This window comes from Siniperca chuatsi, linkage group LG16 (genome assembly GCF_020085105.1).
Source record: "Siniperca chuatsi isolate FFG_IHB_CAS linkage group LG16, ASM2008510v1, whole genome shotgun sequence".
NCBI classification, from domain to species: Eukaryota; Metazoa; Chordata; class Actinopteri; order Centrarchiformes; family Sinipercidae; genus Siniperca; species Siniperca chuatsi.
In genome coordinates, this window is record NC_058057.1 from 26554715 (window position 1) to 26571411 (window position 16697).

Genomic DNA, 16697 nt, shown 5'->3' on the forward strand with positions numbered 1-16697 from the left:
TTACAGGAGCGTGACGGGAGGAAAAGGCTGCCGCGCCCGCTGATTGGAAGAGAAAGGTTGTAAAAGGTGTCGCCGTTCAAGCAGCGAGCAGACGCTTCGCTCCATTCAGTCCTGACTTAATGAAGATTTTAGATATACAACAGCCCATTCAGCTATATGAGGCATCAGACCGGTGCTGACTACCAATCTGTCTGCCTGCAGTTGAACAATGTCGGCATACAGTTTGACGCTAATCGTTGCCCATCGTAACTAACCGGGAAACCGTCACGCTCCCATACCGAGGATCTGAATGTCACGGGGCGATCCTCCAGGTCGTGTGTGCGAGTAGTCGACATAAATAGACGATTTTGACAGTAGTAGTTTGGGTCACAGGGCGCAGCGATCCGAGGAAGTCGCATACCGAACGGTTCGGGACAAATACACGTACCGCTTACACCTATTAGAGTAATACAGATCTTACTGGAGGTGGACTGGTGTGGGAAAGCTGGTGATGTTTGATCATTTTCTTGCCAAAATAAATGTTTCCTCCAGAAGTCTGTTGTCACCCGGTTCGAAAAGCCTCATTGGTTGGACAATCTGGGACTCTCCACTGAAACCCAGACTAACAAAATTCTTTAAAAGGGTCAGTTCACCCAAATCACACCAAACTCATTCATTCATCATATACACGCACACACATTTTGAGATCTTAACTGCTGGGATTTCTGCTGACACCCAAATGCTGCAGAGGAATTGGTGTTTTGGGGTGGCAGCATCGTTTTTGATGCCTAAAACATTTAAAATTACATTTAAAGAACTCGACAGCAACGCTAACGCCCGCTCACACCACAGAGTGGCACAGCGAAATTAACTTATTGACTTATTTGTTTGTAGAGGCCTGGTGCAGTAGTGAACACTCGTAGGGGTAGTTGGCGAACTACTGTAACTGGAAGTTTTACCACTAACACACTATCCGGCTGTTACTGGGCCATTAACTCCCCCCTGACACTTTGAATTCAGAAAACTTCCAAGCTAACAGGAGAATAAGTTTATTCAAAAGCTGTATTTGTATTATCGACTACCGTTCCTGTTGTGGAGGAGTTTATACTCCTCAGGAGGTTAAACAAACCTGAACGGTGCAACGCAGCTAATGTGATACAGTAGCTTCCTAGACTCTCTGGCTCTCCTCCCTCCCTCAAAGCTCAGCACTGTCAGGATGGTTTGCAAACTGGAGAAACAAGTTGCTGTTGAGTTTTTAAAGGCATCACAGAAGAAATTACATTTACCTCCATTATATCTTGGTGGGGCAGAAAACATGGCACGGATATCTCTATATGTACAAAATAAAAACGAAACTAACACCAGGATTTTTTTTTGTTGGGTGAACTCACCCTTTAAACCCCTGGACACATTTGGGCCTTTAGCGGAAGGATTTATCTGCTAATTCATAGCTGAACAGACACATGAAGTCAAGGTGCACAAATCAAATTGAACTCCAGGTTTTACAGACTGCGTTCATGAAGCAGGTGAGAACTTTGACTGGCAGACGCTATCACATCGGCACAGTTTAACCCTGATGGCACAGTTTGTTGACAGCAGAGAAACTTCTGCAGATAAAAATACAGAAACTTCTGCTAAAATCACACATTTCACCGGAGTGTTGGACCGGGGTTTGCTGGTGTCGCAGCCACAGCTTGAGCTGAGCGTCAGTGTTTGGTGGCTAATCTTTATCGGGATGCACAGGTCACAGATCCACCTTGTTTTCGTCAGCCTTGAAACCTGAAAGCAGCGCTCGACCCCTCAGTGAGTCACTTAAAGAACTCAGGCACTTTGTAGCAGGAAGCCAGGAAGTACGACAAACAGTAATCAACAACCTGAGTATCCAGCAGGGAGTCGAGTTCAAGTGCCTCTCTGAAGAATATTTCTCCATTTTACTGCTTTTTCCAAACTAAAAGGGCTGATTTTTTTTTTTTTTTGTTGGTGAAATTTTGGGGATTTTTTTTTTTTCCTTTCTAAAAGTTAACATGGGGAAGGTGAAGTTTGTTGGTGTAGTTCTTTTTCAATTTCTCGTCTTTTGGGCACCGTTTTGTTGGTGATGGTGAAACGATGTGTTGCTCTGAAACAGATGGTGGTTTCACATTTTCAGATGCTGCAAAGACTAATGAGACTAACAAGGTGTTTTAATCTTGGAATCAGTTTTAGAATAGCTTATTTTTAACGTGTAGAACAAGACGATCCACATGTCTCTTGTTTCCATTGTTCAGCTTTTGTAATATGGAATAAAACGAGTAAATAAATAAAGCTGTTTCTTTCAACACAGTAACTAAAACTAATACAATTCTTTTAACGAGCTGAACTGCGTTGGAAACAAGTGAATTTCTTTCCACATTTCTTGATTTTAAAACTGACTAAAAGATGAAATGACTTGTTAAAATGAACGTTTTTGCAGAGCGCTGATTCAACAAGCTGCAGCTCGAGCCTCTTTATCATGTAGAGAAGCTTCCTAAATCTCTGTAGATCCTTATTTTACGCTTCACTTTGCAGAAAGATGCAAATAATGTAGGTTTTATGTTTCACATGAGTTTGCAGACCCCTTCATAAACACCTGCCTCGCTTTGTCTCGCTGATTTCTTCCCTCTGTCATCAGCACTGCTCTGATCTCTGCTGACCCTCCTCTAACAGCAGGACAGGGAACGGGTTTATTATTCAAACCTGATCCGAGAGCAGCAGAGCAGGGCTCAATGTTCACATGCAGTGAGTTAATGGGGACCTGCGAGAAGAAACGTACCAGCTGATATTTCAACCGGTTTGTGCTGACTGGGATCCTTTGTTCCATGTTTGCTTTTTTTTTTTTTGTTTTTCATTTTGCATGAGCCCTGTTCCAGTGCATTCGCCTGTGTATTAGCAACTTTAGTGTAAATTTACCTTTTGAAAGCACTTTTAGGTAGAAGTGAAGCTGTACTGCTGCTGTTTATTAATGCTGCGTACAGTTCAAGGTCCACAAGGTCAAAAGTCTTTATAATCCAGTTCGGTCCCAGTTGCAGCTGTTTTGATACGTATACATTATTATTATCACAAGTAACTTGGACAATGTGTCTGCAAAGACGAGATGCTGTTAAAACGTTAATTTTCTCTGTTTGAGCTGTTTATGCTAAGCTAACTGGCTACTGTATATTATTAAACTTCTTTTTAAAACAGACAACAAAGACACCAGATCCAGGTGATCTCAACATCTCTGCTCAGCTTAAGGCAGGACCTGAAGGAAAAAAAAGACACTGTAGGAGAGCTTCTTCCCATGTGGACAGACATTTGGAGTTAAAACGATAAGTTTTTCCAGATGCATGACAGAAACCAGCTCTTGTATCAGTCTTTGAAAACAAGGCAATCTTATTGAAATTCGAACGCGAAGGGCTGTTCTGGTGCACTTATCTCACGTCACTGAAATGCAGCCCACCACGTTGCAGGCTTTTATTGTGTACTGAAATTACTTTTGGAATACTTTATTTCCCTTTGAAGGGGGTCAGACTGGCACCAGCTGGAGCTGGTAAAGATACTATTTTGCTCAAGGGCACTTCAGCAGGGCAGGTCTCTGATGATGGAGGTTCAGTCTCCATAGTGTGTCATAAGTTAATACACAGGTTGATAAACAGGAACAAGGCTGTTGCTAAGTAAATTTTGACCATCTTTCCCGTTAACTGACCCCAGGCTGCATGTAAACATGGTCACTGACTCCTGATTGGTTGCTATCATCTGTGGAAGACTCCTAACTTTTTTTTCCCCCCATCCAATCAACAGCCCAGCAGAACCCAGCCCCGCCGATACCGGCCCGGCAGTACGAGGTGGCCATGAACCGGCAGCAGCGCTACTTCCGCATCCCGTTCATCCGGCCGGGCGACCAGTACAAAGACCCCCAGAACAAGAAGAAGGGCTGGTGGTACGCTCACTTCGACGGGCCCTGGATCGCCCGGCAGATGGAGCTGCATCCGGATAAACACCCCATCCTGCTGGTGGCAGGTCAGTACAGCACGCAGATGTGATAGACGTATGAAAAGAGGAGGAGGAGGAGGGACTGTGGTAGCGGTGCTAGAACGAAGTAACGATGCAGTAAAGGAAGATGGAGGGGGGAGTGGGTAGCAAGGAAAGCAGGCAAGGGATGATGAGATGTGGAAGAACAGATTAAGGGATGGACGGAGGACTGGAAAGTCATTTAGAAATGAGGAGGACGCCAGGCTGAAGGGAAGAAGGGATAAACAGCAGAGTGATGGAAGGAAAGAAGTTACTGTCGCCACTTCTGTCAAGCTTTCCATTCTCGCACTGCACATATGGAGTTTCTAAAGATAACAGTGGCAGATTTCTTATATTTTATTTCTATATTATTATAATAATATAAAGAGTACGGTCTAGACCTGCTCTATAGGAAAAGCGCAATGAGATAACTTCTGTTATGAATTGGTGCTATGTAAATAAAATTGAATTGAATAGATTTAACATGAATAGTAATTTTGGAAACCTTTTATTCAGACGGAGCTGGTAGACAGAAGAAGGTTCTCATTGTTGATTTTGTTGGCTGAAATGAGAACTACTGGACTACTTAGACTTTTCTTTATTCCATGATGACTCCCAAGGAGGAGAAATTCAGTAAGAAGACAGTGACACTTGTTGGCAAATACATTTAAAGAGAAAATGATAAGTAAGAAAACAAATAGATAAATACACAGTAGTTACATAAAAGTAGCCATTATTATTTTAAGTGAGATTGGTTAACTCTTTTTCTGGAAGATATTATGAGCTGTAGCCAGCCAGCTAACGCTAACTCTGTGAGTTGGTTGAAAGCTCTGTCTTCAGCTGACTTCTTTTTAAAACATGATGGCTGTATACATGACATCGTGCCAAGAGACTGAGGCTAAAGCTGTCTGCCTTGTCACTGGCAGATTAATTTCATTAGTTGTTAGTTAGCTAGCTGCAACTAATAATCTGCTAGACCCCTGCAAAAGGGTCAGATATGCACATGATGGCTGCTATGTACATCATATTATGCTAACTCTGTGCTGTGTAATGATGCTAAAAAACAAACAAATCCAAAGTCAGCACCCTCACTCATCGATGACTTATGTAGAAAGTTGCTGTTTTTCGAACAATATGTTTCAGTTTTACATTAAAGGAAAGGATTTGAGGATGTTTGGCAAAGTAATCTCAGGTGAACTTCCCTGAAGGTGGGGTTGAAGGACAGAGAAGTGGAGCAAAATCGATGAGTCGGTACTCTGACACGACAGAAACAAGAGTGACACTTGATTGGCCGGCTTTAATAAACGTTCAGCGATTTGACTTTGTGACAGTGCAGCAGATTGATCATCATCTCTGATCATAGCGCACAGGTCGTTCGCTGCCGGGCAGCTGCAAAGACTGAGGCTTTTATTTTTTTAAGGAGTCCCGATGTGAATGGCGCAGCAGGACGTCAGAGTTTAGCTCTTGTCAACTCTCTGACAAATGTGCAGCATATATTTATTCACATTTCATAACATTAGTTTATACGTAGAGCAAAGTTTCTAGAGGCAGGAGACATATTGTATCCAGTGTTTCTTCTACTGAGAGCGATCTGCAGTGCGGTTAAAGTCAAAGTGAAGATCATCCCTGGTTACAGATAAGATGTATGCCACAAGTGAATTTCAGACTTACTGTTCTATGAGTGAAAAGAACAGAACCTTAAAATGCTCCTTTATCCTGAAAGCCTCCGAGTGGGTGGGCAGGTGCACGTTTGATTGACAGCTGCGACAGCAGGAGCACCGAGATAGAAAACCCTTTTTCTGGTAACTTATTTCTCATTTTTCTCAAAAGAGCCCACACATGTAATTTACATTCATGAAAAGGAAACATACATTTATTTATTTTTTTAAATCGTAAAGCTGCTGTCATGGACACTGCTGAAGATTCAGAAGTGATTTTCACCAATACGTTACAACCGATTCTGGACTTTTTTTGTTTATTTTGTGCAAAATGACATCAGTAAGTATGTTTATGTAAAGAAAAAAACAGCAGGTGGGTCCTAATAGATGGTTTTGCCCAGCCTGGGTCGAGGTCTTACCTGCAGCTCACATGATAGCCACAAGCCATCTTAGTTCCGGTGTGTGTGTGTGTGTGTGAACTGCTAGTTCCAGTTAGGACAGCGTGTCTACCAACACCTCTAAAGCCCAATAATTAACAGGTATCTCGTTTGTTTAAACTGCACGCAACCAAAAATGTAAAAATGGCAATTTGATGTTTGTGGTGTAACTGTTCAGTGAATGTGCGCAGCTTGTTTGTTAGTTCCAACACATAAAGTACATGATTAGCTCAGTTTAGCTTAGCATTACGACTGGAAGAAGGGGACAACAGCTAGCCTGGCTTTCTCCAAAGTTCAGTCATATACCTACCAACACCTCTAAAGTTTGTTTAATCCTTACAAAAACGACATTTTATGGTTTTACATGTTGGAACTATTAACAGGGACGCTGTGGAGTCACTGTACCCGGATGTTGTTCGGCAACAAATAGTTACACCACATAAACATCAAAATTGTCATTTTTGTGTGAGCTTTGGAGAAAGCCAGGTTACATGTTTTCTCCTTCTTCCAGTCTGTATGCTAAGCTAAGCTAATCATCTCCTGATTTCAGGTATGTACCCAATGCACAGACATGAGATTGATATCGATCTTCTCATTTAATTCTCACAAAGTAAAGAAGCATATTTCCCACAATGCAGAAGTATTGCTTTAATACCTTTTTAGGAGGGAGGGCGACACACCTGGGCTCTAATTACTGAATAGCAGATGCAATGTTTAATCACCCAGCGTGTGATTAAACAAAATTCTTTAAACTATATTATACAATAGTTTTTAAATGTGTAATATTTTTATTTTGTACAGTTACTGTTATTGTTAGTCGCCCCCCTCATCCCGCTTCCCAAGGTTCAACTCGGTCCGAATAAAAGAAAGCACCTGCAGGGCGTTAACAGTGTTTGTGCCACAACAAGCTGTAAAACCACAGATTGTACCAAATGACGAGTCAAAACGTAACACTGAAAGAAAAAACAAGTTGTTTTGTTTACCCATCTGTCTCAGCATATGTGTGTGTTGATGAGTTAAAACCTCACGACTCCTACCAGCGTTTTTTTCTTGACTTTATTTGACTTACAGGATTACAGTCTGTGGGCTGAGGAGTGTTTGTGAGCCGCCGCACGTTGTGTGATTTAGAAAGCGTGTGGTCGTTAATCAAAAAAAAAGCCCATAATGTAGTGAAATAGTTGGTATTTTGGAGCAGCAGTGTTCAGACAGCAGCAGTATGTGGGTGAGTAACTACCTCATATGACACTTGGTTAACACACTGCTGGAACTTATTGCCTTTACAGCTGCAGATGTAGTGCGTTATACCGGCTGAATGTGTCCCGGGAATGAAATATGTAGTCTGCTGCAGTTCAGTTCTTCCTGTTCCTACAGTTTCTACTCAGAATTCACCAGCCAAATCAACAGTTTAAAAGGGGCATTAAGTAATCTGCGAGTAAAAATCTGTTTTTATTTACGGATTTTGTCATCTTCATACTACACTGTGTCTGTTAAGTTCATTTGTATTTACATTTTACTTAATTGTGACGTCATTTGAACAGAGTGTAGCAGGACAACAATATGAACAGTTACACACTGATAGAGCTCGAAAATCTGCTGTAACGTTTGTGCTACGCTAGTAGTGGCTCTGGGGATGTTTGGTCAGTCCGTTTGTAGGTCGATCCAAATCTTAAAAATGAAATATCAACATATTACACATTAACATGTGACCTTTAGCATGCTAACATCCTAAATGTCAGAGTGAACTGTCTTACTCTGCTACATTTAAGGTGCTAACATGATAAATGTCGGAGTGAAATATCTCACATGCTACATTTGTCTTAACTTCAGATATGTTAGCATCTTAATATACTACACTCAGGAATGTCAGGTTACCTTTAAACATCAGAGTATCTTAGCATTTAACTTCCTAAATGTTCCTGAAGTTAACGTGCAACATGTTCGCCTGCTAACACACTAAACATTACATTTACCGGACAGACGATAAAACTAATTTCACTTCCGTCTTTGCAGAAAGAGTTTAATAGCCATTTGCTCAGGTTAGGGGCATGTTCTGTTTAAACTGAATCTCTGCTTCCTGTTGTAATCATGTAATCTAATGTAATCTAATCCTGATAATGGCTGCTTTTCGGAGGCTAAACCTTGAGCATATTTTCATCTTTCAGGAAAGGACGACATGGAGATGTGCGAGCTGAGTCTGGAGGAGACGGGCCTGTCGAGGAAGAGGGGAGCTGAGATCCTGCCCAGGCAGTTCGAGGAGATCTGGGAGCGCTGCGGCGGGATTCAGTACCTCCGCAGCGCCATCGAGAACCGGCAGGCGCGACCCACCTACGCCACGGCCATGCTGCAGAGCATGTTCAAGTGACGGAGCCCGGGGCTCCTCACTGCAAACAAAGGGACAAATGCACCAGCTACCTAACACAGATGGCGTCTGAGCGTACTGCACCAGGTTCTGACTGGCATTCACGTGAACAGCGATTTCTCTCAACTGTCCTTTTTGTTTTTCTTCTGTTGTCGTTTTTGTTCTCGCTGGCTTTTAGTTCCTCGAAGGTGGGGGGCGAGGGCAGCTTTGCACTGAACCCTATGCAGAAAAATCATACTAAATTATCACATCCGGTTGTTTTACAAGGAATTCTGTTCTCTGTAACATTTCTGCAAGTCTAACTATGAGGCCTTAATACTACTTTAACAGGGTTTAATTGCCAGAAGTAGGACTTTTGTTTTTGTTCAAAGCTGCCTCCCCAAACAAGAAAACTTAATTCCTTCATAATTATGCATTCCTGATTATTACACTGAAGTCTCACTGGTGTGTCGCTTCCATCTTAACAGCTAGCTGGTGATCCCTCTCCGACTTAAAACCTGCTGTTTACATTGTCTTCATGTGGTTCTTACAGGGCAAACACTTGCACAAGGAGCTGTCAGCGCTCACCGTGAGGCAGTGCTGCATGAGTGTCAGATTATTCCTCCAATTAAGTCAAATATTTGCTAATACTTACTTTTTTATTTTACCTTTTGTCTTTCCAACCGAATGTAACTTGAGACCTCGTTGATTTGTTGGTGTAGTGATTCCTCTTTTCTTCTCATTACGTGTGATTTAATGTGTAAAGCTAATGAGAGGTCCAAAAATGTTTGACTTTGAGACCAAACGTCGCTCTAACCATCGAGCCCTCGTTGGGCTTTTTTGGGTCAGAGCAGTAATTCAGCTCCGTGATTAGTTTTTGTCTGCGTTTATCGAGCAAAGCAGAAAATGTGAATTAATTATGCAAATGCTGAGATGCAACTCCTCGTGGGCTGTTTGAGACCAGATCAAAAAAAAAAAAAACTCATTCATACCATATTTAGTCTTCAAATCTGATCTTTTTACACGAGGAAATATAATTTGCCAATGCAGTGATTCCCAAGGCAGTTTCACGTTTTTCATTGGCGTTATCCTGAAAATATAAATCACTCCATCTGGCTGTTTGTTTAAAAAATAAGATTGGACATTTTTCTGCTGTGTGAGAAGCTATCGAGTTATCGTTATTAACTCTGTACGATGCACTGGTACTCAGCCTTGAACTGGAACATTCATTCAACACTGAATATTTTCTATACAGCAGGTACAGTATATGCAGCCAACAGTGATTTTCCAACTGGAATGTAAAACATTTATTTTTGAAGGAACAGTTTCTACTTCAGTGGCTCGGGGCGTGCGATTGTCAAGAGAAGCAATAAATCACGCAAACTAAGTTAAGAGAGAAAAACAAGCCTCCTTTGACAGGTACATAAAAAATTTAAAGACAATCTGCTGCGACGTTTCACCTGAGGTTGCCAAGTTTGTTCCTGAGCTTTCTGTTCCTTTTCACGGCCTTTTCTGCACAACACAAAGGTGACTTAGATTGTCCGAAAGCATAAAGATCTGTCTTATTGCAAAGTAGCTGATCCCTTTTACAAATGGCATTAACATGCAGGGAAGCAGGCTTGAAATCAATCAATCAATGAATGATGCACTGAAGGCCTGATAGTGCAGCTAACAGTGACCGCAAAGACAGAAAGTTTTGATTTGAGGTTAAAAGAGAGTTTAAGACGTCAAGTAACTGCTGTTTCAACATATTCCAGTATCTATTTTACTATGCAGCCGGTGTTAACTCCGTGTTGTCATAAAGTCATTGAAATTCTTTTGACGTTTATAAAAGCTCACCAAACTAGGTGTTTTTTGATATGCAAATCACAAGCTCAGTGGTTACTGTTTATGGTTTGTATATCGGGAAATGACTATATATCAATATGAAGTAACTCCGTGTTGTTATCTGTTACAGAAAACCTGAAACAAACAAAAAACCTCAAATTTTGCCAGTTTTGATCTGCACATCACCGAGTCAGTGCTTACCCCGTCTTCAGTCTGTCTCGGGCCTGTCTGACGGAACAGATCGGTCTGTTTTCTTCCAACCTGATTTATATTGGGTTGTAAACACTGTAAAAACACTGAAATGCACGGCAGTACTGCGGCTGAACAGATAGACAGGTCACCAAACTTCAGACAGCTGAAGGTAATTACTTACACAAAACTGCCCAGCTCTTGATTATCTGTAGCAACTGGTATTATTTCACTTCTCTGACATATTTAGGTGCTGACTTTAAAGGCGGGGTATGCGATTCTGGAGAAATCTAATACCATGATACAGAGCGAACAACGACACAGCAAGTAATGTGACAAACGTTAGCTAGGTTGTGGGTTAGCAAACTGTCGCTACAGTAGCTGCTGCGAAGCTAACAGCCAGAGAGGACGAGACGGTTTCCCAGAGCCAGCACAGCAGCTCCAGACAGCGACGCTCACAACTCTCCTGCTGCTGTAGCTAACATCACAACAGCAGCAGATCTCAGCAAACTAGAGAGTCAGCTGAATGTCCGCGGGCAAGTCGTTTAACGCTACCTGACACACACATCATGGCTGGAATAGTGTTGTGCGTCTCGGTCCGAGCCACTTTCCCATTTAGCCGGGCAGAGCCACTGAACGGGCAGCTAGCGGACCGTGAGGAGAAATTCGCATACCCCACCTTTAAAATGCCATAAAATCCTATAGTTTATTTCAAGGTCGTTGTCCCTGTAATCGTTGCTATGGTTACAATGTTAGCTGTCATGGTAACGACACAGGTTCGAGTAAGAAATTTTCACCAGTTTACTCTGATTAAGATGCATTTTCTCACCTCCAGATGAAACGACTTCATTAACTTAGTTTCTCTCTCGCTGGTTTTCCTTTAGTCCAGCCGCGACCTGTAACATCAGGGACGGCAGAAACAACTAGCCCTCTCAAAACTGGATCACTTCAGGTTCAGACAGAGTTACACATTCGAAGATTTGAACTGCATCTTAAGCGTAATTCAAGTTTGGTTTAAATCTGATCTGAAAAGACTGACTTTACTGAGAGATAAAGTTTGATGCCTGCAGGTGAGCCGAGGTGTTTTCCTGGCTGGTAATGCTGAGTGTAAAAGGGGCCACAGTGTTGGTTTTAATACCAGAGCGATTTCCTCAAATGTACAAGAAATTATCCCACATTTGCTACGATCTGTTTCTCTCCACACATTACAATCATTCCTCGGGAAGCACTGCCTTTTTGTCCACTGTCGTTTTTCTAACGCTGATCTCTCTAACAGATGAATAAATGCATTCCATGTTTCACTCACCTCTCTGCTCTTTCTTCGACTTCAGTTTGACAGCAGCGTCAGATTGTTGGTGACACCAAACAAAACCTGAATATCTGCAAAACACCTCTTTAAAGAAATGAACAAAATGACTTCTCTTATTCAACACAGTTTTGTATTTTCAACTATTGACTATGATCATTTAACACTTTAAATAAGAAAAGTCCAAATTACAGTTTGGTGGGTTTTCCCCCCCAAAAGCAGCAATAAACAAACAGCATGAGCTAATTTTTTACATGAACTGTACAAGAGAATATGACGAAGATATTAGAGATCTACCAACGCTCAAAATGTTGATGTTTAAACCTGATAAAAGAAGCTACTGGAGCTGGAAATGTGATTTACATTATAATAATTATGTTGAACTAACACTGTGTCGTGGAGATGGATCTGTTGGCAGCTGATTTGATCCATAGCTCGTTCAACATCTTCACGACAGCCGGGCTCACTCCATCCACTGATGAAGACTGTGTGAGATGGTTGAAAGCTCTGTAAGAAGCTAGTAATTGGACCGTGAATTGGGTTTTTTTGGGAACTACTATTTCAAGAATGAACTTTCATGCTTAAAAAAAATTATGTAAAATTCAAAGTTGCCTCGATAGCGGATATCACTCTGGGTTTTGTGGCCGAGGTTAAATTAAATGTAGATTGGAGAAGTTTGTTTCTCTGAGTTCCTGCAGAGCTAATGACATTCCCATCAGCCCTCAGCTGGACTTCGTGTTTACTGCTAATTAAATAAAAATGCTAGCATGCTAACGGTTATACCTACGTAACATCAGCATGTTAGCATGGCTGTAGTCTTATTTCAAATTCAGTGTAGTCCGTAGGATCCTAATTTTGCACGATGGTAATGCTCCTTGTTCTATTTTTAGATCACTGGTCCCACAATAAACCTGAGGAGTTTCAAGATGATTAAAGGGAGACTAAGGACGAAATACTGGTCGAGCCTCTAAAAATCCTTCAGCTCAAACTGAACTGCTCAAAGCTCATGTCCGCACGAAACCATAACCTTAATAAATATCGCTTGATTTTAAGGGGTCACAAGCTAAAAAGGTTGGGAACCACGGATCTAGATCACCGTGAAACTGGGCTGTCGGCCTCATTTTCCTAGTCGTCACTACGGCAACTAATCCAAAGTGATCCTTCAGTCCTAGTTTGAGCTTCAGGTGTACAACAGGGTAAAGCTGTCAAAGCTTACTGGAAAAATCACGAAATGATGTGGGAGGCCAGTGCTGAGACTCTTCAGTGTTAATTGCCCAAAAAAAACCCCAGACGTGTACAAAAGCAGGCCAGAGTGTATCGATATCCACGAGATCGATGCTGCAGAGTCGTCCGCTGAGCTCCGCCTCGTCGTCACGCTGCTCGCGGCTGCAGAAGACGGCTTTCCAACAGTTTTCAAAGTGGCCTAAATGTCTGTTTCCCCTGAAAGGAGATTGTCCTTTGATACGAAGCTCGGAGCTCTGAGGAGTGTGGAAGCGTACAGTTTGTCCTGAAGCCTCTTCAGCTCAGCAGCATTTTTGATTTTTTAACTGTGAGGCCTTGATGAGTCCCGAGTTCCTGCTGCTGAGTCGTTTCATCGAGTCTGCAGGGGGAAAAGGTACGATATTAAAAAGGAGCACTCCACCAATTTAACACGTCAAATTCAGTTTAATAGTCCTGGGGGTTTAGGCTTGGAGACAGATATATAACAGAAATCCTGGTTCACTAACTGGAGATGCGAAGTTTGAAAGATGTGGGTGTTTGGTGAAAGACTGGATCCTACATTTCCCACAATACAACTCGACAGCGTTTTTGGAGCTTGACACTCACTAGGGCCAGCACGTCAGGATATCCCCGCTGAAAGCATGGTGATCATTCTTTTCCCCAAATTTAAGAGAGCGCAGCACTAAAGCAGAAGTACTGTTTTCATATTGTTGAAATTCAGATGCTCTAAACTGGTTTCAAAGGCTTTTCTATCCTGAAGAGAACAAAATTGCAGGAAAAAAAACTGCTTATTTTGGGGTAAAAATGGACAAATTTCAAACACTGTATTGTTTGAATGTTAGAGGATAATTCCAGTTCATTAAAACTTGGATCTTATTTTCATAGTTTTGTCCGAGGGTGTCATCATGACCCCAGATCTCAGATATTAACTTGGTGAGTACAATTTTATTATAACTAATAAAAATAATGGACAAAACTATTAGGATATAGGAGACCCAGGTTGTTTTCCTTTTAATATACTGTAATCCCTGTAATATAATGTATTGTCTTGTGCTCTAAGTTCCTGTCATCCTCTAAATGTGAGAATCAAAGTCTTAATATCATAAAAATGTGACGTCTGTTACTCAACACAGTTCAAAGAAATAGTTTCACATTTTGGGAAATACGCTTGTTCACTTTCTCTCCGAGAGCGAGACGAAGGAGATGGATGTCAATCTCAAGTTTGTCTGTTTAGTACGGAGCTGGAGTCAGGACACGGTTAGCTTAGCTTAGCATAAAGACTGGAAGCAGGGGGAAACAGCTAGCCTGGCTCTGTCTAGGCTAGCTTTCCCCCCTGTAAAAACCACAGTTTGTGGTTTTAGGGGGAGTTATGTGCTCTTACTATTTCTTGACAAACAGCAGCTGGGTGCAGCGACTTGTCATAGTGAGGTTGCCAGGAAACCAGTGGAGACAATGCACCGAGGTAGCATTGGTAGCAACATTATAGGCATCAGCTGTATTGGATTGCATTAGATTGCACAGGTGTACCTAATAAAGTGGTCATTGACTGTGGTTCCAACAAACAACTCTCATATAAACATGTTGTTTAACATTTCTGTTCATGTACGGATTAAACAAACATAATGTGTTAATCAGCTTTAGAGGTGTATTTTTGAACTAGCTGTTTCCCCCTGCTTCCAGTTTTTATGCTAAGCTAGCTCTGTACTTTGCCTATAGTCATGAGTTATATCAATCTTAAAGAGTATTTCCCAAAATGTCGAACTATTTCTTTAAATCTTTGACTTTAAATTGTGACCCTCGCAAATTTAAGAGGCAAAATTAAGAATTATAGAATAATCATTTAAAAAAACAACTTAAAAAATTAATAACTACCTCATAAACTTAGAAGATTTTGTTTCTTTGTTTTACAGGTCCATTACTTCCTGGAAAGAACTGTCATTTTGTTGTACGTTCAGGGCAAATAGAGACTTTAGAACTGCTCCATTTAACCCAAGTACATATTTATCATTTCATTTATTATTGGAAACTTTATTCTCCATAAATGTAGAATTGTACGCTCGCTTGTGGACAATTTGCACATATCAGCTGACCTGCAGTGCACTGACTAATTGATTCGAGGTTACACTAGCTTTTAACCGCTAGCAATTACTTGGAATTAAAAGTGCACCAACTTCCTATAATTAGTGCCAGATTACTTTCCAGGAAATTATTGAGAAATGACAGACCTTGTAAATGTGTTCCAGTTCTTTCCTTTTACAGTCGTCACTGTCTCACTGTGCTCAGAGGGATTCAGGAGCGGGCGGAGCAGCGAGGACCAAGACTTCAGTTTGTTTTAGGTGGGAAACCTGGGTGGCTACTACAACGCAGCAGCGGGTTTTATCTTCACTGAATGCCTTTTCAATAAGAGGCAGCAGAAGGCGGTTCAGACCCCAAAAGAGGATCACGGGAGCAACTAATCACCCCGAGTGGAGACGTGGACTCGGGACAATCCTGGTGGTTACCCGTCGACGCCGGTTTCTGCTCCAAAACAGACTTGACGATTTAATCGCCGTTCAGCTCTGTCACTGTTTAAACACGCAGCAGCACGAAACCAATTTGGGTTCAGACTGGCAGGAAGGATTACGCCCTGCAATCTGTCTAAATAAAATGATCACAGGAAGATAATGGTGTGCACAGGTGTTTGTTTTTAGGTTTGGATTTAATCTCCAACTGCGGGGCTCTCTCTGCATCATCTGATAACACTATCACCTTATTCAGCTGTAATTTATACGCTGAAGCCTTGCTGAGTGTGCATTATCTTTTCTCCAGCAGTAACACACGATTGCACATGTGGGATTTAACCAGAACAACCTCGCCCCTGGCAACAAGCCCCTCTTACCTTTTGTAGTATTCTCAGGTGACGTCCAATCCGATATATATTTCTTAACTGGCCAGCCCCGGGAGGGAATAACTGTCTTTGTATCTATAAAAAGAGAACAATTAAGCAGGTGTGAAAATGAAACTGCAGCTACAGCAACTCTGAACATGTACTGAGACGAGACCCTGAAACCGGAGGAAGGACTCTTCTAGTCTTTGTGTCTAGTCAAGAGATTCAGAGAGCAGATATCACAGAAGGCCTTGCAAATGAGTTGAAATACAAAAGAGCTGAAGAGAAACGAGTCTGAAAAAAAGAGATTCATCCCAGCAGGGAAATCACACAGACTGAACCAGGAGCAGATGATATATGCACAGGTGAAAATACACAAGCGACATATGATGGTATCTTGAGATCCGTTTTGTTTGTCTCTTTATTTTTTCATTTAAATGTAAGTCCTTTGTGATGCTCGTCGTTCTGATCGCTGTTCCCAACTGATCTCGTGTTTTTCATTCAGATTTATCCTTAAATAATGGAACAGCCCCCTAAGCATCACAGAGTTAAAAACACGCAGACGTTCCTCTGAGGACGAAGCTTCAGACACATTCGACATTTTTATTTCAGGAGAATTTTTATTTTATTTTTATTCTGTCCTGCTTTAGATTTTCAGCAAACAAGCAGGTGAGGTCTTAATCATAAGACATAGTGACTTCATACCGCCGCTCAGACCAAACATGAAACCTTCTCATATCAGATCACAGGATGCAAATCAACCGTCAACACTCTCACTTCTCTTTCTAAACGCAAACTGTGAGGTGGCTCCGCAGCACAGCGAAGGACATGTTTTATATTTCAGTTAGCGTAACCAGCACTTAAACTAGCG

At 41.6% G+C, this 16697-nt stretch overlaps 2 protein-coding genes across 2 annotated transcripts in view; one reads left to right on the top strand and one right to left on the bottom strand.

Moving 5' to 3' along the window:
• myo6a (myosin VIa) overlaps window positions 1-11738 on the top strand; it is a 150987-nt gene extending 139249 nt beyond the window's left edge. The window contains exons 35-36 of the mRNA XM_044169264.1: window positions 3775-3993; window positions 8242-11738. Of these exons, the coding sequence (XP_044025199.1) occupies window positions 3775-3993; window positions 8242-8441 (419 nt within the window). The 3' untranslated portion in view covers window positions 8442-11738. The remainder of the gene's footprint in view (window positions 1-3774; window positions 3994-8241) is intronic.
• LOC122863122 (interphotoreceptor matrix proteoglycan 1-like) overlaps window positions 9137-16697 on the bottom strand; it is a 67900-nt gene continuing 60339 nt past the window's right edge. Inside the window, 2 exon segments of the mRNA XM_044169271.1 lie at window positions 9137-13339; window positions 15839-15922. Coding sequence (XP_044025206.1) covers window positions 15883-15922 — 40 coding nt within the window. The 3' untranslated portion in view covers window positions 9137-13339; window positions 15839-15882.